The sequence below is a fragment of the Miniopterus natalensis genome, chromosome 10 (genome assembly GCF_054644295.1).
Source record: "Miniopterus natalensis isolate mMinNat1 chromosome 10, mMinNat1.hap1, whole genome shotgun sequence".
NCBI lineage: Eukaryota > Metazoa > Chordata > Mammalia > Chiroptera > Miniopteridae > Miniopterus > Miniopterus natalensis.
This window is the reverse complement of record NC_142090.1, coordinates 67422054-67447284: the sequence shown is the minus strand read 5'-3', so window position 1 is coordinate 67447284 and position 25231 is coordinate 67422054. Positions and strand designations below refer to the sequence as shown.

The following is a 25231-nucleotide window of genomic DNA, read 5'->3' as shown; positions in this document are numbered from 1 at the left end:
TCCCAGCCAAGAACACCAGAACTGAGAAAGGTGCCCATATAACATCTTGCTGTGAAAAGCAGCTGGGTTTCTGTCTGCCAGGGAGAGATGGCTGGAAATGCTGGCACCCTCTTAAAGAGCCAACACACAAAGTTTCGTGTGCAGCCACTCACCTTGGTGTCCAGCAAAGGGAGGCCAGTGTGGACTGGAGCTGTGTGAGGAGAATCTAGGGTTGTGGGCTCTGGAGATAGAATTCAGAGGTCACCCCTCTGGATTCCTGTCCCAAGTCATTCCTTCATACTGCAGAGGCAGATATTTACCTTCCAAGCAGCTTTTGCCTAAGGGGGATGCAGTTGCCCCATCCTGCTGGAAAACTTCTAGCCTTACCCCTTGGAGTTTCTATAGCCTGGGGCTCATTAAGAGAATCAAATTAATCAGCCTGCAGGCAGAGGCAGACATCAGAGTGCTTTGAGTCTTTGCCTGATCTGCTTCAGGACCCAGGCCTTGGAAAACTAGACTTTGGTGTGCATCTTGGTCCTTTCCAAATGCACCCAGCCCCAAAACAAGGGGACCTCAAGCCATGGGTTGTTGATAGCTCCAAACAGGGTACTCAAGGCCAGTCACAAACAGGATCTAACATTGGCCTCCACCAGACAGCCTCCAAAAAGACTGAGAGTCCTAGCAGACCTACCTAATACATAGAAACAAACCCAAATAGGCAGCCAAAAGGGGGAGACAAAACAAATAAACAAACAAACAAACAAAAAAACAAGCTCCAAATGAAAGAACGATAGAAGTCTCCAGAAAAAGAGCTAAATGAAATGGAGATAAACAATCTGTCAGATACAGAGTTCAGAATAGTGATTGTAAGGATGCTCAACAGCATGTAAAAAGATATGGAAACTATGAAAAATGACCATTCAGTAATGAATAATGACATAGCAGAAATAAAGAATATATTGGAAGGAATGAACAGCAGATTAGAGGAAGCTGAGGATCAGATCAGCAAATTAAAAGACAGGGTAGAAAAAAATCACTCAATCAGAGATCCAAAAAGAAAAAACAATTAAAAAACAGGAGGATAGTCTAAGGAAGCTGTGGGACAACATGAAATGTAACAATGTTCAAAGCATAGAAGTGCCAGATGGGGACGAGAATAAGCAAGGGATAGAGAATTTGTTTGAAGAAATAATGGCAGAAAAATTTCATAACTTGGTGAAGGAAAAAGTCACACAAGTTCAGGAGGCACAGAGAATCCCAAGCAAGAAGAATCCAAAGAGGTCCATGCCCAGACACATCATAATTAAAATGCCAAAAATTCAAGACAAAGAGAGAATCTTGAAGGCAGCAAGAGAAAAGCAATCTGTTACCTACAAAGGAGCTCCCATAAGGTTGTCAGTTGATTTCTCATCAGAAACTCTATAGACCAGAAGGGAATGGCATGAAATATTCAAGGTAATGCAAAACAAGGACCTGAAACCAAGACTGCTCTATGATTCTTCAGTTTGAAAGAGGCTTTTATTCAATTTCTTCTGCCACTATCAACAAAAGAGGACTTCGGGTGTCTCATGAGGAGAGGCATTTTAAACTTTATGTTTAAACAGTAATATAAATCAGATTATCATAAAAATCATTTTTATTATATTTAGCTCCTTGACTTTAGTTTTCTCTATACATAAAGGAATTAGTGTACATTATTATTTAAAAGCTATATTTTTATTCTCTAAATAAGGGGTTAAATATTTTAATTTTTTTCTTTAATTTTTCAATTACACTTGACATTAAGTATTATATTAGATTTATGTATATGGTATAGTGGTTAGGCATTTATATAATTTATATACTGAATACCGCAATAAGTTTAGAATCCACCTGACACCATACAAAGCTATTACAATATTATTGACTATATGCCCTATGCTGTACTTTTAGGGGTTACTTATTTAGTCATTTTTGATACCAATATGTCTTATTAAACCTTATAAATTAAAATATAAGAACGATACAGTGATGATTACTTTAAGCTTTAATTTATACTGTAGAAAAGTATTCACTGTTTATATACTGTCATTCTATGTCTTAAAGTATTTCTAAGATCATTACTGATAAGCCATATATATTAGTTTTATGTATAATACTTGCAGTGCTAGATTCTTTTTGTTTTTCTATTTTCTCCTTTTCATTGTCTTTTATTAAAATCAATGGAACTAAAAATTCAGATAGAACAGGTCTCTTATTTTTCATAAGTTTGATTCTATTGGTCAAGACAGAGAAGCAGATTACACATATGGTGTGATAAATATTAACTTATAGGGGCTCTAGAGGAGAGGACACCTTAATCCATCCTGCAGCTAATACAAAGAGTAAATGAAAACTTTCTTGAGGAAATTATGCCTGAGCTAGGTCTTTGAGAATAAGTCAACTTATTGGCTTTTCCAGTATAAATAGGAGACTACATAATCAGGTTTGTGTTTTAGAAAGATTATTCTGCTAGCAACATGGTTTAAAACAAATTTAAAGTAGGGAACAGAGGATATATGAGAGTATAATTATAGGATTGTGAGGTGCATAGTCAAAAACCATGAACAGAGTAACAAAGTGAGGGAACCGGGAGAGAAGAGTGTAGTAGAGAGCAGAATGAGAGTTTGATTTTAGAATAGATTAGTTTCAAAGGATGATCAAGTCCATTATGCAGCCATGGATTGTGGTGGCTCAACTGCGTGTAGAGGAGTTTCACTATATGTTAGAGGTTAAGGAACTTGGGATAGGGTATTGCACAGTCTCCTCAAAACCAGCAGGATAATTGCAGGGTCTTGATGAAATGCTTGCTATATGACAGTAATGGATAAGTGTAGAGAGGAGAACTTTGATATTCCACGAGCCTCTGCTTTGGGGATGGGGAAATGTTAATTTTTAGGGAAAGCTAATAGATTCTCATCAAAATGATAGAACTGGTAATGGTTGAGAGAATGAGCAGCTTCTTTTCAGAAGTATAATAGGGAAAGTTGCAGACTTAATAAAGAAAATAATTTGTTTATTTTAAGCAAAGATTCCATAGAGCCTGGTATAAAGTTTTGAAATGAGGTGAGATATGGAAGATCAATTGAGGAGAATAATGGGGAAATAAGCATGGGATAGCGAAAATCAGAAAGGATAGAGTCCTTTTCTAACATGAACTGTGGATCTGTGAGCAAGTAGTTTCCTTCAAATGGTTACAGAATGGTGGCCAACGGCTGGTGTCCAGAATATAAAAAGAATTGATACAAATCAATAATAAGCAACCAACAATCTAATCAAAAGGGCAATAGACATAAATAGGAGTTTAAACAATATGTATCCATATACATATGACCTGTAAACATATTGAACATGTGTTTACCATCAATACTTATCTGGAAAATGCACATTTAAATCTTCATAAGTAACACTACACACCAATGAGAATGATTAAGACAATTAAAAATCCTTAGCTTTGGAAATGACATGAAACAATTGGATTGTTCATACATTGCATGTTGGAGAGTAAATTGGTTTAACTGCATTAGAATACTGTTTGGAAGTATACTCTATATTTATATTCTGTTTTTCCCCACACTAATTTGTGACATGAGGGAAATCATTAGTATTTTTGTACATCTGTATTCCATTCATAAAATGGAATTAGATGTATTAATTCATAAATATTGCTTAGAAGTATGCCAAGTACATAGTAAGTGCTCAGTTAATATCTAATATTACTGTTATTTTAAGTATTACATAGCAATTTAAAAAGTACATTTTAACATAAAAGAACTCTGTATTTATTAAATAAAAGTTGTAAATACAATATAAAATGAGAAAAAATTAAAAATCTGTAATCAATTATATAAGAAGAACGATTATTAGTATATAAGTAGAATCACTATTAAAATTTTCCTCTTGACTTTTAGGTGTACATATTTGACATTATTGTAATTAAGCTTAATATATCATTTGACTTCCTATTTTTTACACTTAAGTTAATATTATTTATATCCATATACTATGGAACATCACTATTATTGGCTGCTTATTATCTCATTACTTGAAAATATCATAAGTTAGTTGAAACAGTATTTATATCTAGCATCTTTCAATTACTTATTTTGTTATAAATAACATTTTTGTGAACATCTTTATGAAGAGTGGCTACTCCTGGTAACTCTCTAATCAGTATTGCAAAGTATAATTTTTCCAATACTGCATTATTTTGTTCTACAGGTGAATCAGATGTCACAGTATAGTTGTTTCCTTACTATAAACACATTTTCAAATCAGGAACATAGTGATTGGGTTTTTTTCTAAAACCAAAAATTAGTTTTAGAATAAACTATTAATTTTTTGAACATTTAAAAATTAACTTTAGTAATTATTTTATCTTACTTTTAAACATACATAATATCAGAATATACAGGAAGAGTAATTCATTGACAGGAAGAGATATGACATAAAACAAGTGCGTTTATCATCATGCCCTTTGGACCGATTGTTGCATGTGCTTCCTGGAATGCTTTCTCTTGTTATAATATCCTATATTACTTAAAATTAACCTTTAGAATGCCCACAAGATAAATAAAGCTTATTTGCTGAAACAAAAGAAAACAAAACCATGTGGAAAATATAAATTTTAAGCATATTCTTTAGATTTGATTTAAATGGTTCCAGTTCTGCCTCTCTTTTTTCTTCATTGTGACTCTGTAAACTTGGCCAAGTTGCGGTGTTGCTGTAACAGCAATCTCTGTATCTATGTTAAATTCTCTTATTCCGATCTTGCTTGCACTTCCACAATGATAAGAATTCCACAAAAGTATGCACTGTAGAAATGGTGGTTGAGTCTTAAATAGCATAGAGTATGTTAAGTGTTTCCTCAGAGCATGTGTTTAACTAAGTCATCACAACTCAGCCAAGTCAGAAGGCTTAACTAAGTCATCACAACTCAACCAAGTCAGAAGGTTTAACCAAGTCATGACAACTCAACCAAGTCAGAAGATTTAACCAAGTCACTACAGCTCAGCCATGTCAGAAGGGCTGTTTGGGACTGAAAGTTTCGTGCATGTTTCTTCCTCACAGTCCAAGTATTCCGGGCTCTTTCTGTTCTGTCACTTGTCTCTAAACAGCAACAAATGACTGCTTCAAAACGAAACATCATTCATTTAAAGTAGTGAGGGAGATATTTGAGCTCTCTGTGGTTCTGAAATTTGGCTTTTGGATTCTCCATAACCTTATTTCCTATACTAGTTACAGTCTCTTAGAAGTGTCGAGTCTGGTGGAAAGGTGCAAACAGTTGGATAGGATGAGACTTGCCGCACTGAACTTTAGTTTTTATTAACATCATCTTAGCTGCTTCCCCCTTCCTTTCCATTTACCTCTTTAACCTTTAACCACAGTTACTGAAGTCATCAATTTTCTTGAAATTCTTTATGTAATGTACCATGGGTTTGTGCCTTTGCAATTTTCTTTTTTGTCTAAAGAGTGGGACAAAGCACATTGGCAGTGCTCAATAAATGTTTCATCAATGTCATTTCTTAATATTCATTTAATTAATATTCATTAAAGATCAATTCATAATTGTCATCATAGTAATGATAGGCAAAAAGGAATCTCATTTTTTTTATATTTTAAAAATCTAACTCAGACTCAATTTCATGGTATTGTTCATAAAGTATATCTGCTTTTAATTTGTTTTATTTTCTAAAATATGTAGAATTAAATTCTGTATGTTCCTTTTGCTTTTTGTCAATGGTTTTCTGATTTAAATTCTAATAAGTAACACATTAAGCACTGGAGAGCTTTAATGTTTGTAAAACATGTGTACACCTATTTTAGTTGGACACAGTCTCCATATACATACGCTTTAAAGGGGCATCGTATAAGAAATGAGAAAAGGAGCCATGAACACCAAGTAATGACACTTGTGAGATGAACCATTTATGTTGCCTTGTTTTAGTTAGATTAGTTTTATTGGTTTCTGAAGAAGCCATCCTTATGTTAATCTAAGCTTTATTATGTAGAATGTGTACACTTATAAACAATCTAATCTAGAGAAAAAGTTGATATATTATGGTTAACTATGTTTTTACCTAAGTGAATATGGTAGTGTTCTGTTTTTAGGATTCTAAAATATTACTTCTAGTTAATTTTATAATAGGGTTATAAAAACATTCCTACATATTTCAATGATATTATATGCCTAAAATATAGCTGTATCTAGAACAATTTATAATATTATTTTATGGAAACAAACTTATACCTCTTTGGTTTTTGTTGTGATTTATAGAGTACCAGAAACAAAATGCTGATATAATATAATGAGAAGTTTAATTAGTTTAAAACCTTATGAAGATGTAAAATGTGTAGCCAAAAAATGACCATTACCTAAGGAAGGGCTATCAAAATGTAAAATCTGTCAAATAGGTTGAAACAAAACAAAGAATATTATATATGTGTCTGATTCAAAAGTGAAGATACAGGTTTATGTATTAATTAATTAAGTTATTCTACAACTTATTGCCAACAGTATTCAAGGCAGCTTATGTGAATATGCAGTAAGCAGTAATATAAAACATAATTTTTTGCCAAAATTAAGTTAGACTTAGAAATTCATCTCACAGTAATCTACAAAGTTGATAGAGGTAGTTTGCAAATTTATCCCTGAGTTTCTTAGTAGCCTTAGAAAAAAAGGGGGAAATATAGGCTTGGCAGTATTTACAGCATAAAAATAAACCATTCACTTTTATTGTTGCTGAGATCTGAGATTAATTTCTTCCATATAAAATTGTGATTGTAGGGTCCTACACCTTAAATTTTAAGTACAACAAAAATCAGAATCCCTTCACCACGAGGTATTTAAGGATAAATTTCACCTTGCAGTATCCTGTGGTTTTAATGATTCCAGATGAAGTGGTGGTGATCATAAAGTATTTATATACATGCTTTCCTCTGTTTTATTATCAGAGATAACTTGTCTATTTTCAACCTTCACTTGAAAGCAAACATAGATTTACATATAACTTTTGGTCCACACTGTCATACCTCAGAGATATTGCCCGTTTGTTTCCAGACCACCGCAATAAAGTGAGTTATAGGAATACCTGGAGGATAGTGTGGTTTCAGTTCCATGGTAATGTAGTAAAGCAAGCGTCACAGTAAAGCAAGGCATAATCTTCTTGCTGGTGTGGGTCTTGTCTTCCATTTGTAAAAAAAGTGCACACAACACCAGGGAAGTCCAATCAAGCAAAGCACGATAAAATGAGGTCTGTCTGTACATCACTTTCATGTATATATGCCAAGATGTTTGATTCACTTTGTCTTTGGTCCTTAGTTAAACCTTCGTGTCCCCTTCATGTGGAATAGGATAGTGTAGTTCTGCTGAGACAGCCACGTCTACTCCTTGCTATCCAATTTGATGATAAACTATCATTTCAAATTCTGTTGCTAATAGTCACGGGAGCTTTGATCACTTCTGCCCCATTTGTCCAAGGAAACCCAAATCCTGGAGGAATACAGTATACCACCCAATGCTCTGTTCCTTATTACCTTACTCCAGTTTCATCCCAACTACAAAAATGTTCAAATATTTTTGTTGTTTACAATTTCTCCAGCATCGTTGGGTCATCTAATGTCTATATTCCTCCAATTTCTTTCCCTTTAGCATTTTCTGGTCCCTTATAACTCATTTTTGTCCTTTCATGGCATTTGTCAGAACCTGTAATAACATGCTACTGATCTGGTAATTTACAACGGACACACGCCAAGCAGGTGAAGCCTAACACGCTATCTCAGGGAGCACTCAGCAGCGCCATGGTTTGAGTCCAGCACTTGAACTTCTCATGTTTTGTCGCTAGTGTGCGTCTGCCCTAGAACCCATAGCAGACATAGAGCTGTTCTTTCTCCTGTGCAATATTATTTTCCATATTTGTATCAAATGTGATCTTCGTCTGCCTCTTAATGTAGCTATGAATATATGCACGTGTGAAGATAGACTCACTGTGTGAAATCCCCTCCTCCCATCCTCCTCAACCCACGTAATTCAAATATCTGACTGTACATGGTCTAAAACTGCTCTTGCCATCTATCTTAAATCCAGCGGTACTCTTTTGGGTTGGATTCCCAAAGAGCAGAGCATGAAGTAGTGATTTATTTAAAAAAAATTTTAAGGGTGGTAGAAAGCAGGAAAGGGAAGGGACATATTTTGATCAATGAAGAAGTCACAGGGAGAATTTAAGATTTACCTCATCTCTTGGATGCTCTGGGACAAAAATTATACCCTAGGATTGTTTTTAATTCAGTTCAAATGGACTGGCTTCTCCCAACCCATATTTTAACTTAAGGCAAAGGGGTGGTGTTTTGTTTTAACCGTGTCAATCATTGATTAGCTGTGGGCTTCTCCAGATAGGAGGAGCTCTCAGGAGACCCTACTCCTGTGAGTAAAGGATCTTCAGAAAATGGGGCAGATGAGAGGGCTTCAGCAGTCAGCACTGATAGCAGTTGGGGAAAGGTGTTCTGTCCGGGAAACAAGGGATCTGCTTTGGGCTACCAACAGGGTTACTAGACTCTGTTTCTAAGTAGGATCATTTTGAATCCCCTCCAGCATTTGACAGTATTTAAAACGCTCTGTTCCCATAAATGTGACACTCATAGAAAACATCCCTACTAGTTTTCCTTCTACCTCTCTAGCCACACTTTATTGATACTCTAAATTCCTGTCTTTTTCTTTTGAAGTGTGTTTGCTTCCATTTTAAATTATGTTCTTGTGTTGTTATAAGGGATCATTATAAGGGATCTCCTCCAATCCAGTGAATACAATTACCACTTTTGCATCTGTCTGTGTAAACCCAAATAGTGAGCTTCATGTTGTAAATGTCCCCTTATATGTCCCACAGAAGTCTCCATGTCCCTACATGCCGAACTGAACTGAAATCGTCTCCTGTGGAACCGCTCCCTGTGCTCATTGAATAGCACCATCATCATTCCTAACACTCGCACTAAAAGGACTTAATCTCTTTATCTCTGGGACCTAATTCGATTTGACACGGAGTAGATGCTCAGCAAATGTTTGCTGAATTAATGAATAACATTCAGTCAGCTCTTTTTAATCCCATCCCTTATCACTTTTTCCTGTGTCAAGAAGAAATACACTAGACAGCAACAATATCAAATAAAAATTACAATGAATAAATGACAGAGGCTTATTTTTTAAAATCATTGATATCCCATGATAATTGAATTTTTTTTTGTTATAAGCTGATGAAATTCAGTTTGAAATATGTGATGATGAGGTACCATTAGTGGATGTCAAATTAGCATTGTGTTTAGTTCCTGGAGTGACCCTTGAAGTATTTTATAGTTATTACTAAATTTTAAAAAACTAGTGCTCTAGTTATATAAACTACCCAATATATGGTACTGTGAAATGCCCAGTATTTCAAATAAAGTCATAGAGAGCTTATAGGCAACATTTCTGAATTCTGAGGAGACTTAAGACATTTTCCTCTGGATATCAAATCATATTTAAAATCTTTTTTTTTTTTTTTTTTTTTTTTTAAAATACAGCTTAAACAATACAGCAGTCCATGTAAAAATATCATAAACATTCACTCATAGTGTAGTAGTGTAGTTCAGAAAATGAATATTGGTGCTTATTACTACATGGAACTTTAAAATTGTTCATATTCTGTTAGTAGGATATTGTAAGTTTTGCGGTGATTAGCCTTAGTTTAGGTGCTATTTTAGTTAATATTACTTAAATCACAGCATTTTCAGTAAGCAACTGTAGCTACAAAATTCTACAGAAACTTTTATGTGAAAAATTAAGCACACCTATGTGAGATAATCTCCTTTCCTGCTTAGCAATAGTGAGTCCATTATTTCATTTTTTGGTCTCTACCAAGACCAGTCTAATATCTGAATGAACCATTGTACCATTTTGTAAATATAACACATATTTCTAACATATACAAATATATATTATGGAGTCAAAATTTCCAAAAAAAAGAGCAACAGTTTAAAAATTGGTTAGTGTTAGGTCCTAAAGAGCATATTAAAAGTTGCAATTTGTGTATGGTCTCGTTTATCTTAGTGCTCATTTGAAATTTCCATTATAAAGTGGTACGTGTCTCTTTGTAAGATTAATGCCAAATTGTGATGACCAGAAATAAGTTTTATAAAACCTATATATAAAGCTAAACATGTCTAAGGAATTATCTGATAGCATAGAAAGTTTGAAAATTTCTGAATATCTTACTTGACCTATTACATACACCGTTTAAATTTTTTTTGTTTTTATTATATGCCTAAAAAATGTTGAATATTGCTTTGTATTAGGATTATTTATTAAATTAGTCAATAAACTTTTATTACATAAGATGATATGCCAAGTACTGGAGAAATGAAGATAAATAGGTTTAAGGAAGAATATTTGTGCAGGAACCAGCAGCTTCTAGTGGGAAATGCATCGTATGTCCCTCAGCTTCTTAATACACTAATTATTTTCCCATGTCTTATGTAATCTGAATGCGTGGTATATTATTCATCGCCTTAAAAAGAACATATTAGGTACATACAGATGTTCTGCTTAAAGAAAATATGTTATTGAAATAACTTGAGCTGCTTAAGTAATTGAGGCTATTTTCTTTATTTAAAAAAAAAATCATAATAATTAGTGCTTTGGTAAGTCTAGGCTTCTCAGACCATCATCTCCTGACTCATATCAGAATACAAATGTCAGATTTGTAATAGCAAGGTGTGGGATGAACAGCTAATTCCCTGGGTACTTTGAGTTAAAAATGATTTCTGCCCACCCCTGTGTGGTGATAACACCCTTTTGGATTTACTAGGAAATAACGGGGACTCTCAGATCCTATGGGGATTCTTTAGATTTTGCATGCATTGTGTACTGTGTCCCTTTCAAAAACGATGGCACAAGATAATTTGTTAGCTCAGATTTTTTAAGTATATGTGATATGTCTAACATTTCTTGGTAAAGTTTCTTCTTGGGTTTAAATGAGATTAAACATAAACTGTGTATGTAGATCTCAAGTGATCGTCTCTTAATAGACGTCAGATACTTGTTATTGCTGCCCTCCTTTATTTCAGTAACATTTTAATTAATTCACACTGATTGAATAAATGTACATTGAGACTTGTTTCCTAATGAGGGTGCATTTAGAGGAAAGGTTTTGCATCATTCTGATATCCTGTGGGTAATTATATTCTAATTATATGGTCGGGGGAAAAGAGTCTATAATACACTACTGATATTGTTCCTTGGACCCAATTAATTACATGCACATAATGAAAGTTCATGATAAGGCTGACTGGCAGTTAGTGTAAAATTTTAAGTCAATTGAATCTTAGCCTAATATGAGTACAGAATTGGACTTTAACCTGGTTAGAAAATGATTTGGTGTGAGATCAGTGGATATTTAGAGGGGCAAAGAATGAGAACAAATTTCATTATAACTTATTTGTAATTTAAGTTCTTTTCTAAGATTGATGAAAATGAAAACTTAGCAGCCTAATGATTTAATTCTAAGTATTATTATCAATATCGTTTCATTACCTACAGTTATTTTTCTGTATTTTGGAAATCAACAGTACACTAATGATACAACGATTCATTTCTAGAATGGGTTCATGTACTTGTTGAGGGCAAGAATAACCATAACAGGAAATATTATTGATTAATTTCATGAACATAAAATTCATTGTTAATCCATTATATTAGGTTCTTTTCCCAGGGTGATTTTTTTTTTTTTTTTTTAATTTCAAACCACCAACTGCCTTCAGCTCCCTTTCCCAAACATTCATAAACATATTCATACATATGTATACATACTCATAAGTAGGCATCTATTAATTACCTATATGTAAAGTAAGAGTGCTAAAGAATAACTTTTAAAAATAATAAGCCAATAAGCATGTATGTTTCATTTTGAAATGTGCTTTGAAGATGCTTGAATCTGATATTTAAGAATTTTGCAATACATCAAAGAAAAAACTGAAGCCAAGCTCTAAATATTAGCTCCATCCTTCCCGTGCTCAATTTCATTGTTTCTTTTGCTCAGATTTGGGGAGGGCCAGTCTTCAGCGTTGAGGAGAGTAGCAGGGATTGTCTATTCTCTTTTAAGGTGCCCCTCTCCCTTTCTCCATTGCTTCCTCTCTTTGGTCTCTTCTCTCCCCTCCTGCGTCTTCCCTTCTTCCTCTCTATTGTCATAGCTCTAGCACAGATATCTTACTTAAAAATATACATCTGTTGGTTCCCATTCCCTCATCAGTAGTAACAAAGTTCCAGAGGAAGAAAGTACAATCAGCCCTGGGTTGCTGAGCTCTAACCCAGGCAGTGAAAACGAAGGGGGTCATTGAGGTTCTAAAGTTAGGAAGTTATCATTTTTTGAGAGTTTAAATTTGGTAGACATCCTTTTAACCCTAAGGTATGTCTATTTATGACACCCACTACCCAACTGAGGAAAGTGCAGCTTTAAGAAATTTACCTAACGTCACGCAAGATGCAGGTGGCTGAAGCAATATCTGCCTTACCCAAAATTCCATGTTCTAAACCTGTTTCTAATGTTTAGTCCCCAACAATTGGGTGAAATAAGTTTAGGGGATCTAGACCAGCATTTCAAAAAGGAACAGAAAGAAAAGCAATGGAATAAAGTAGGTTGGAACTGAAGAGGGGGGAGAATGGTAGAATATATCAGAGAGGAGGGCGCCCAGAGTAAACCTTTGTGAAATCATTTTATGTGTGTAAATACACAGATATTCTTATTGTGGGTCAGGACTAAAAAAACTGAACAATGTTTTTTCTACCATATTAGCTTCTGATGATGTTATGAGACCTAACCAAGTAGGATAATATTTCTAATGTGTGTTTTTTTCACTAGCTAGTCAGTAGACAAGACAGTAACAGTAGAGAGGGTTTTAGTTATTCTTGCTTGTTGCTTATATATGTAAGAAATCTATGTTTGAAATTATTTGGCTATCTCTATAAAAATACAGTTTTAACATTGTCACTGAAGACATTTGGTGCGCTTTCCCTGAAGGCTCAGTGTGCTTCCTTTCTGGACACGGACAAGCACACGGACTGAGGGAACCTCACGCTCCCTTCTCGTCAACATTTCCTGCCTAAAACTCCACAAACATGCATAAATGATCACGTTTACAGAAGTAAGAACAGAATATTTTTGTGAGTGATTACAAGGGCCGTGACGTCATCTCAAGTAAAAAATAATTTTATCATTAAATTCACGTTGGTGCAAGCTTACAAATTTGGCTCAGGTGAGACGTGGTTAGGCAAGGGCCCCTGGATAGGATTATAACGTGTGTCTTATTTGTGCTAGTTATATTTTATTAGCTATGGCAAAGTGCCACTGGAAAAGTAAAACTGTTTATAATTTTTCTAATTGGCCTACATACCATACATAGACATAATCATTGATTAAAGATGTTAGTGGAGACAAGGACGATAGTATGAACATTATTTTCAATCTTACTTGTTTTGAAAATTCGTGTTGTGTGCCTGTGTGTGAGTGCACACACTTAAGGACCTACAAAATCCTGAAAGGTTAAACCAATTAGGAAGCTGGAATGTGAAAATAAAGTTCATGGAAACCAAAAATGTGTTTGGTTTCTATATCTCAGAGTCGTTGATGAATTTTATTATTGTCTGTGAGGAAAGAAAAACTTGACCTCTGAGGCTGACAATTGTTCTTTTCCCAAACTTGCTTTCCTTCCTGTCTCTCGCTTCTTCTTTGATGCCGGAGATATCTGATTGTGTGAAAGGGAGACAAGCTATTGAAAAGAGTTTTATTAGGCCTCTACGTTACCACTGCCCTGGAAGTTATGCTGTTCATTGAATCCATGTTGCTCTCCAAGCCAGTTCTTTCAGGCAGAACAGACATACATTGTGGCTACTACATGCTTTGCTGTGTTTAACCACATTTAAAAGTTATATGCACAACCCAAGAACAAGGACAATGGTGGGGAGAGGGACTGGGGAGGGGGCTGGGGCGGGGTGGAACAGGTCATGGGGGAGAAAAAGGGACACCTGTAATATTTTGAACAACAACAACAAAAAGTACATACAGGACATAAAAAGATTTTAAAAAAAGTTATTTTGTTTCCAAACACTTTAAAAATAGAGACATGGCCAAAAAAAAAAAAAAAAAAAAACTTAAAAAAATTATTTTGTTGAACCTGCTGTTTGAATTAAATAAAGCCTGGGACAAAAAAACACTGTATTTAGATTCTGTCACTGACTTTATTTTCTTAGGTGAGTAATCTCATTTTTTTGATTTTTAGTTTCCCAATCTGAGAAATGGAGTATATATCTTAGTTTAGTGAATTAAGTGAAGTAATAAACATGAAAGCAGTTTTTCAAAAAATAGGAACATTCTTATATAGGTATGAGATAGAATTCTGTTAATTTTCCTTTAGTCTTGAAATAACTGATGACCCTTTTAATATGAGTACTCTTCTCTTATATTTTTAACTAAGTCAAAGCGTAATAATCTCTCCACCAAAGATTTTTCTTTGTCCTATGACAATTTGGATTAAATTGTCAATTTAAAATGATTACATGTTAGAAAATATGAAGACAAGAGATATCTCAATACTTTAGAATAATAGGATTTTTAAAAATTCTTGGATATTAGGTGGAACTTCACAAGTGCCCTGAAGGCAAATGCATCTTTTAAACTAATTATCTGTACTGTGTATTCTATTTAATATTAAAATGATACTGATTAAATAAAATCCATCACATTCTGCTCTAGTCACACCTCACATTTGATTAAATACAAATATACAGTTCCTGTATTAATTCTGATTAAAAATATATTACATTTAGAATTATACACTCATGATAATTTTTAAAAAGCTAAAACATTTACTCTGCTCATCCTTGATATTTGAAAATTATATACAGAAGAATAAAAATGAAGGCATATTATATCTGAATTTGTTTTCTAACAAGCTGCTTCTTTTTATTTACATGGATATCATGGTTTTCTTACTGTAACTCAGGGATAAGATAGTGGTGGGCATATTAATTTACTCTGCACTCATTGCCTACACATCTTAATTGTAAGTGAGCTCAAATATAATTTCATCACCTTGTTCTTGGAGCAAACTTCTAGTGTTGCTATCAGACATCAGAGTATTGCTAGAGAAAATTCTCAAAGCTAGTGGCTTTCTCTTACATATTTATGACTTCTAGCCCAGCTGAGCCCTCAGTTTTGCTTGATCCTGTCACTCATCCTTAGTCAACTGCTTTTGCTTCTCAGAGAAGTAGTGACAGAATCTTTACTATTTTCTTACTCTCTTCATCTCACTCCCTCTCTGCCAATCTCATTCACTCTCGGTAGATAACCAGGATTCCCACTGCTCTGAGAAAGAAGAAGCTGCCCAAGTGAATATCCGGAAATTATCAGTTCTCTACACAAGTGTTAGCAATGTGGCAGCTAGGGTCCAATTTCATCCCATAGTGTATATGAAGGAGGGGCCTTAAAATGAGATTTTTATTATCCAACATGGCATGGTCTTTACCTTTTGCGGCATTGGGCCACATGAGTCCAGTAAATCCCCAACCTTGCTATTATTTTGCATATATACACATATATATACATACATAAAATCATTCTTTATATATATGACTGTATGTATGCCTGTATATACATATATTAAGTTGAATCTTTTGATAGGTAAATTTCAGATAGTACAATGCTAAATCTCTAAATATTTCAGCAGGCATGTTCTAAGATTAAGGGAAAATTTCTTTACAACTCTTTTATCACACTTAAGAATATTAACAATAATTCTATCATTTCAGTCATTAGACTGTTTATATTCAAATGCCCACAATTATCTTTCAAATGTCTTTTGTAGTTTTTTGGGGTGGTGATGGTGATAGAGGTGGGGGGGGGACAGGGTCTATTTTAAATTTTTGTGTTGCACTTGGCTGTTATTCTGAACTTTTTGACAACAATAATCTTTTCACATGGCTTTTCACTGCCTTGTACTGTGCAGAAATATGTATAGTTAATATAAACACTTCCCAAAGTAGAATGAATTTGTGATTTATGCCCTGGAGGTCACTTAATGCGCATCTTAGTTTGGTTGCTTAAGAGTCTCCAGGACTCTCCTGGTAAATGTGACTGGGTAGGTAAGGAATCATAGGATAAGGCACTTAATCTGGATTTGAGGGACAATAAACACTTAAATATTATAATAGATACTAAAGTACGCGTTCATGTCTTACAAGTGTTTATTCAGATCTAGGCTTCCACCAAAAGCTGAGAAAGGATAGTAGGCTGACAAGAAGCTTCGAAGAGGCCCAAATTGAAATGAGCACAGATATTTTCCCCACCACCCATTGCCCGAAGTGTATGTAGATAGACTTGGACTCAAGGAGTCAAGAATGTTCCTGAAATCAGAAAGCTTTTCATGAAAGTTCTTCCAAAGCTTTTTGTCAACCCATCTGAAAAGCAACAGCAATTCCTTCCACAGGGTTATCCTGTTAATGGGATAGTTAAACCAAGTTTACCCTCCCAGACTTCTTTTGAGTAAAAATCTGTAGCTGCCAGTATTCTTTACTTATAGAAATATCTTCTAAGCAAAGTTGTATTCCTGGGCACCTTAATTTTCTTTAGTACAGTCCTAGACCCCTTCTGCTTCTGTTTCACTTTTGGGTGCATTGGATCCTCGAATCCATCTCGATGTGGAGCAGCTGTGAAGCCCTGGGGGGGACTCATTTTCCTCCAAAATAGCTCTTAATTTTTTGGTTCTTGCTGCCTCTCCGAAGTTCTACCTGGTAAGAAGGTCAGGATGTCAACAAATACCTGTGTTCTCAGATTTTTCAGACCCACCTTGGGGATCCACCGAGTCCTGCTCACATAACTTGGTCCTGGGGAGGAAACTGGGATATACCCCCCACTCCCTCATTTTTAGGGACACACAAATATCTAAGAATTCCTGTCTTCTTATCCAACTTTCCTACCCCCCTCCCACACACACTGTGGGAAACCTTTATCTAGTATTGTGACTGTCAAAAATTCTTACAAATTTGTTCTAAGTCTCACAGGACACAGGCTTTTGGAATTCAGCAGCCTTTCCCTGTTTCTTGCCCAAAGCAAACCTTTCCAATGTGACTCAGAAAAGGAGAGGCTGTGGGTCATTGAAGATACACTCTCATGAAAACTAGCTTCAGTGTATTTAATGTCATTTTTAAAAGATTACTATCAAGTAAAATCTTGCTCTTATGTAATTATATTTTTGTTTTTTACTGATATTAATGCATTGTTTCTTGATTCCAGAGAATCACAAAATCAAAACAACACCATAAACTATATCTACATCAAAAAGACACTGATTTTAGGAAGGAATGAGAGTTGGAGTGGAAAATGGAAAAATGGGCTGGGTAAATAGGCAACTTCAAAGATTAGTAGAGATTGTTTGTGAGAGATAATGGAACTTGGAAATGCGTTCTTATTCCAAAATACAAATGTGATACATCAGTGTTGTTGGTGAATTTGGCCAAAGATGTTGATCAGTCTGCTTTGGGTCATGAGATTGTTTTGTTTTTAATATATCTTTATTGATTTCAGAGAGAGGGAAGGAAAGGGAGAGAGAGAGATAGAAACATCAATGATGAGAGAGTCATTGATCGCTGGCTGCCTAGCCCACAACCCGGGCATTGCCCTGACCGGGAATCAAACCCCTGTCACCTGGATCCTGGGTCAACGCTCAATCGCTGAGCCATGCCCTGCCGGGCGAGATTGTAGTTTGGATAAGAGATTCTACAACCTAACAGACTCTGCATTAGAGCATTCCTTATTTTGTGGAAATAAATTTATTTAATAAATGAATGTAAGAAATGTCATGACAAGAAAATGCATTTTATGTTTATTCCTGTGATATAAGAACCTTCGTCGATATTTGTTTTTCAGTTTGAGTTTTTCTCGGCTTTAACCTGAATTTCTCTTTTTCAACAGACTCTGCCCACTTCGGGAGTTTCAGGCCCTGAGGTGCGTAAGCATAAAGGTTTCACACTTGCAATCACAGGTCATTATACATCTGTGTTGTTATGAAGAACATTTGGCTTGTCTCAGTGACCTATTAAATATTAATTCATATATTTTATTTCTTCTCATATCCTCAGGGATCTTTAGGTTTCCATGATGGGATAGAGTTGAAGCAATCCCAATCTGCATTTGTGATAAACATTAGAAAAACAGGAAGTTATGTGAAACAAAGCATGCAGAGCAAAATAAAGGTCACTTTGCAAAGGTTTAACCGTCATATAAGAATAGCATGATTCCTATTTGTCAAGTTAAAATATAACTACCTTACAGAAAACCTAAAGCAGGTCTTCTGAGCCGTTAAAATACAGCTTTCAGTGATAGTATGTTGAGAAGCTCTTGCTCCTTTTGACGTGCCCCTGCTTTTAAAAACAGCACATCTGCATTAATTATTTATCATATGACATCATATAGGAAGTCATGCTAATAAAATACAGTCACAGAGTAAATGACTGGTTTTGAAAATAAATGTAGGCATTGCCACACTTCTTTTCAGTGAAGTGTGAGCTCTACCTCTGTATTAATGAAGCAAAGGCTCCACTTCGTTCTGTGACAAAATCCTATTCAACTGTTACTGTCTCTAAAAGATACGCTCAAACGGTATTGTTTCCTTACAATTATAATTTCAATCTACTTCTTAGGAAAACATTAATAACCTGTGAGTATACCGTATAAGAGTATGACTTTATTTAGAGGATAACGTAATTACACAAATGATGTAATAACCTATATACACCCCCTTAAAAAGTTTTCTAATCAGTGTAGATGTCCTCATTGAAACTTTTAAAAATTTCCCTTTTTAACTACAGATAGTACTTAAAAATACTTGGAAATATGCTTGAACTATATTGTTTCTGGTCTATGAGAAATATTAAACTGTTTTGTATTGTTTTAGTTAGTTGATGCCATTATGACAATCATTATAAAACAGAGATGCTAAACTCTGTTTAGCAAATGCAAAGGTATTAGGAAAGTTTAGCATTCAATCTAATTATTTAAGAGTAAAAGAATTAATTTTATATGGGCAGGTCCTTTGTTTTTGCCCCTATCATAGCCCATCAAGGGAATATAGACACTGTATTTAAAATTTAAAGTTTGTTTTTAGATTTGTTAATCTCCAAAGGTCTCTCATATTCAACCATATGATTTATATCATATAGATTGAATAAATGCACCAAAATTGCTGTTTTCATAATAGGCTTTTTTCATTTGTTAAAATTTTTTTTTCTGCTATAAGTTAAAAAAAAATCTTCAGACTCTACTTTCTTTTTCTTGCAACATATATTGGTTTATTTTAACTTAAATTTTTCACCATCCTCTAAAATATAGGTTTTCAACTATATTGTTCCAGAATTTTTCTCAAGCCCTTATATAGATATATAAATGAGTGTGTCAATACAAACTCACACAAGCATACAGAGAGAGAGAGAGAGATTGAGAGAGAGAGAAGCCCTAATGTTGCACCATCAGGAACAATTGCTTGTTGATTAACTGAAAATGGGGTTAAAGTGTATGTGAGGAAATGTACAGAAAGATATATAAATACCTTAAACATTTTACTTATAATATGTAAATGTATATTCATTGGCTACACTTTTGACAAGATAAAGGGCTTTTCTATGAGCACATATTTACTATGTGCTCATTTGGAAATGGCATATAGTTTTTCTTGCATTTATCATGGTCTTCTCACCCATAAATTTTAATTATCAATCATTTTAAAGTAAAACAAAAGCATTTCTATTTAGTATAAAGATATTTGTATATTAATGAAAGCAATTGTTTTCAATTTCTTTCACTTGTTTTAAAGTATAACAAAAACTCAAGGATATCTGTGGAGCAATTTGTATTAAAAAAAAACACCTTAATTTTTATTACTAATTCTCCATGCTTTTACAGACATTGTTTCCAAACCCAACTTGACCAATCCTCCTACACACACACACACACACATGCACACACACCTCGTTAGTCTTTTCAAAGCATGCAAGATATTTTTCATGGAAACAACTCATTTTATACACATAATTCAATGGCTTGAGTAATAATTAAGTTACACAGTTACTATAACAAGATAAATTCTACTCGGAACTGACATAAACAGATTGCTTATGTGCACAGAAATTACTATGTTGATCATTCAGCTCCACTGATAGAAGGACATGATGAATATGCACATAAAAGAGAACTGCCTCCTTGCTTTTTACCTTCGGCTTACTGTATAGCTTACAGAGGGAATGGAGTGTGAGTGAATATGAGGTGCATACACACATATAATTTTATCATGGCACTACCATTTGCCAGTAAGCAGCCCAAATTATATGATTTTGGCATGGGCCTTCACAGCTCCCACTTTTTATGTTTTTAAAAAAAAATTGATTCCAGAAAGAGAAAGGGAGAGGGAGAGAGAGAGAGAAACATCAATGATAATTGAGTCATTGATTGGCTACCTCCTGCATGCCCCCTACTGGGGATCAAGGCTGCAACCTGGATATGTGCCCTGACCGGCAATTAAACCCTGACCTCCTGGTTCATAGGCGGATGCTCAACCACTGAGCCACGCCAACTGGGCAACACAGCACTCATTTTTAACTACTGTGATCTAAGTTAAGCAGCACACCTGTTTTAAACTTAATCATAAAATATAACAATATTTTTTATATTTTAAAAATGATTGACATGCACTGACTGCCAATTTTGTGCCAGTATTTCACATTTTCTCGATTCATCATCATATGTACCTTTACATTTTATAGATGAGTTCAGTGGTGAGTTAGAGAGAATAAATAACTTGCCCAAGGAATTTAGAGCCTTTGCCATTTTTGAAATGAATTAGTTTCTCTGGGCAGAGAAATGTTTAAGTCCCACAGTAAAGTCACAATAATCAAAGTTACAGCTTTTCAGCTGTCAATACATTAGTCTCTCAGATCTCAAAACCCTTATAAGTCCCAATGATATGGTGACACTTCTGCTTCAGGGAGATATTTGTATATTAATACAAATTTGTATATCCTGGTGTTACCTTGGGTTAAAATTCTCGAGTTTGTGGGAAATTCTTGTGGCCTAGCTCTAATGGCCGGAAGGGATAAGTCTCCATTCAGGCAGGTGGAGCAACAGCCGAGAAAGCAAGATGCAGGATTCCTTTGAAGGATGCTGTTGGCAGCCGAACATCCGCCTCCCCTTCTCTGTGGCTTCGTACCTCCCTCTCATGCTGAGATTGGACAAAAAGAAGAAAACCCCATGCTTGAGGTGATCATCATTTGCTGCTTGCAGTTTGTGAATGATCGATCACAGCAGGCTGAGGACTGTGGTAAACATCCCCTTTGTGAAAGCAGTTTTCAGCCACACACAAATACAAAACACATCTGAGAATCAGCATGATACAGAAAAAGATTTTTTTTTAGAGCACATGTTTAAAGTGAGGTCTTTTTATTTCATTTATTTCATCACTCTGTTTTCTGTGAATGGTCTTCACAGCTTTTCTTCTGCATTCATCATGGTGATTATTCTTTGGAATTCTAACAATGTATTCTCCATTCTGTACAATATGTTCCCCAGTAAAGATCTGTCATGCTCCTTGTAGAGTCTAAGGATCACAAAACATTGAATTCTGTATTTGAAATGTCTGCGTAGCCAACACAAGTGGTTGATATTTGAAAGTGCTGAAATATCAATAACTCTGTTTTATATTTTGCAGTTATATGTTCTATATTCTTTTATGGTTTTTTGGGTTAGATTAGCTGTTTTCAGTGTTTAAATAATTTCTATCGATTACAGCAATAATTTTTCAACTCTTTCTATCTGGGATAATTTATCTGGCACAACAAAATTTGTCTTAATTATAACAAATTTATTTTGTTAGTTAGAGCTCCCCAAATGAAAAGAAAGCACTGAAGGTGAAGTAATAAGCACTACCCCCTATTATCAGAGAGCTATTTTATTTTGAATAGTGATACACAATAATGCTGGTGAGCTCTTTCTGGAACTTTTCAATAACGACAACACTGGGGGAGGAGCTCAAACATCACAATAGAGCTCTGACAGTCAGGGTTAATTAACCCTCAGAACAGAGGAATGAAATTTTTGTGGACAGCAGATTTTCAAAGATGCCTTTGTTTCCCCCTTTCTGCCTCTCAGATAAAATAGCAAAGAGGTAAATATTTTTTCAGTGGAAATAGGAAAAGTATCCAACTACCTCCCTGTTAGCTTATGTTGTCTAACTAAAATACAGCAAATGTCTCAGAGAAACTTCTATAAAATTTGAAAATAAACATAAAACAAGTGAGTATAATAAAAGGAAGGCCCTGGGAAAAATTAACTGGATATGAGCCTCCCCCTTTGTAAAATTTTCAGCTTGATTAATTCCACAAATTCCACGCAGTAAGCATATTTTCCTCTGACAAAGAAACCACTTGGTTTGCTGATTGTGTGTATGTAAACAAATGTTTACCCCTTTAGTATTGTCTAGATTTTATAATGAAATTCTTATATAGATGATACACTGAGGATTTTTAAACTTGTTTTATGCATCTTTCTTATAACTGTAGATTTCATAAATAAAATTTTATCAATTGCAAATTTAATTTAGAGTTTTAAAATTTGTTCATACATGTGGGGCAAAAGTAGGCTTACAGTTGCGATTATGCGAAACAGTTTATTCTTGTATTATTTATTAATTATTGCATTATTTTTCATATAAACAACTGTAAAACCTGAGTTTGTTCTGCCCTGTATTTTAAAATTGTTACTACAAAGCATTTGTTTAGTCTAAACCATGGTTTACTCAGAGGGGCGATGCCCTGGAGAGACAGCAAGCCACTTTATCAACTGCTATGTGCTAGTTGGAGATTCTCACCATGAAGAAATTTCCCTCTATGCATAGCCAAGAACAAAATAATGTTAATAGATGGAATGGTAGCTCTTTGCAGACATATACTTACATGTCTTAACTTTCCACACACACACACTCACACACACATACACACTTGGAAATATAACAAACACTTTACATAATGGTAATTTTAATGAACACCCCAAAGACAGAACCACACTGATTTTCCATTATTCATAATATAGGCACAATGTTAGGACTTTATATATGTTCTACTAAACCTTACACACTCTGAGAAATGGGTATTAATTACTACCTTCATTGTGAAGAAGTAGTTCTCTAAGGTTACATAATATTGAAGTAGCAGAGATGGGATTTATCTCAGGCTTTTTTAGTCCAAACCTCATCCTATAATTCACTATTTCTATGCATTATATTCTTACCTATTTATGGACAATATGGTAACTTATAATCTTATAAAGCATGATTGATTTTTTATAATGTCAATATTTTTGCCAGCAATTATGCTTATATGTAAAGCATAATTTTCCAAAGAATTCAAATTTCAGGCATCCTATTGTACCATACATTTTCAGTCACACAAAAAAATATATGTAGTGTCCTTGCACCATGAAATTGCAAAGTAAATGGTTTATCCTGATTAGCATTTAAGTTTTCTGATTCATCTGTCCCTGATATATTTTTAAAGAGTTTTACCTTTAAGTCCACTTAAAAACATTTTCCTAAATTACTGAATTGAAAAAGAACTCTAAAAAACAAATACAGAAGCTAGGAAACATATATCTGAATAAGTGATAGGAAAGTGGCAGTTAAGCATTTACACACACTTGAAAAATCTTGCTAATTAATCAAGACAATTTTTTATACCAAGACTAGACAAGGCCCTAGGATCTTTCTCAATATAAATTTATTTTTTTTTATAATGTTAAAATTTGTGTATTTTTCCATTTATCCTGACTTTTGTCAGGGACTGATCTAGGCTCTGAGGTAGAACAGAGAAGCATACAAAGTCCTTTCTGTTATGAAGCTTTGATTAAACTAGAGGAAGTCCAGCATTAAATAAATTAAATAGATAACATTTCAGGCTGTATTAAATTACACACAAAAGAGGGCTAAAGGTAATAGAGAAGCTTGCTTAACATTTGACCAGAAACCTGAAGTTAGGAATAAGCCCAATAAATAAACAAATAAGAACTTTCTAGTAGAGGGCAGAGTTACTGTGAGAACCCTGGATTAAGAGCATGATGTGATTGAGGCACAATGAGGAAGGTGGTGTAGCTGGAGTGGAATGAAAACGATGAGTGTGGTTGTTGTATAGAAAATTGACTGTACAGAGACAAAGTTGGAATCAAATTGATCCATTTGGTGATTGTTACAATATTCAGACAAAGAGCATAATGGTGGCTTAAGTCATATAGTGATGAAGGTGCTGAGTTATTGTCTAGTTTGGGATTTATTTTCAAGGATACTAAGCAGAAAATAAAAAAAAAAATTCTGGATGTTTTGGGATTTATATGCATTTTAGACACTCATGTGGACAGATAGAAAGAGCATTTGTATATAGGAGTTAAGGTTCAAGGGAGAAATCTGAACAGGAAATATAAATTCAGAAATCTTCACCATAAAATTGAAATCAAAAACCTTGGATAAATGAAGTTTCCTAGGGAGTGAGTGTAGATGGTGAAGATGGGAGGTCCAAGGCAAGGTTAGGTGTTAAGGACTGTAAAGCTGAAGGAGGAACCAACAAAAAAAGCATGCAGTTGGTGAAGGAAGACAAGAGCTAAGAAGGAGATGTCTGGGGAGCCCAGCGAAGCAAGCTTTCAAGGGGGAAGAAGGCATTCGTTCTGTCTTTTGCTCCTTAAAAGTTAAGATGAAGACTGACCAGCAGCTGTGGTAATGAGAAGGTCACTAGTGATTTTAATGTAAGCTGATTTGTGGATTAATGCTGATAACATTTATTGGGTTGAGTTGAAGAGAGGGTGAGAGGAGAGGAAATAAAAACAGGGAGCAGATAATGCCAACAAAGTTTTTATTATGGTGAACAAAGGGATTTGTTGTGTGAAATGTGACTTTTAAGGACTATGCCATTCTTGATAGTAGCTACACAGTAGTTTAAAAGTCCATTATGTGTTCATTTTCAATATCGCCTATATTTATAAGCATTATTTTTAGAGCTTAGTACTAAATATTTAATTTATAATCCTATATATTTATCTTTACCATTGTTTATGAAAAAATTAGTTTTAGTGGTTTTGAATAACTATTGATAGAGTCATAATGGGGCTCATAGAGATAATACAATTTG

The 25231-nt window shown here is 34.5% G+C and overlaps 1 protein-coding gene across 2 annotated transcripts in view; it reads left to right on the top strand.

The window, feature by feature from the left end:
• The window catches only part of DGKB (diacylglycerol kinase beta), a 527061-nt gene that overhangs the window by 181384 nt on the left and 320446 nt on the right, over positions 1-25231 (top strand). For both annotated transcript variants that reach the window (XM_016218863.2, XM_016218862.2), the window contains one exon: positions 17988-18020. In XM_016218863.2, the coding sequence (XP_016074349.1) occupies positions 17988-18020 (33 nt within the window). The remainder of the gene's footprint in view (positions 1-17987; positions 18021-25231) is intronic.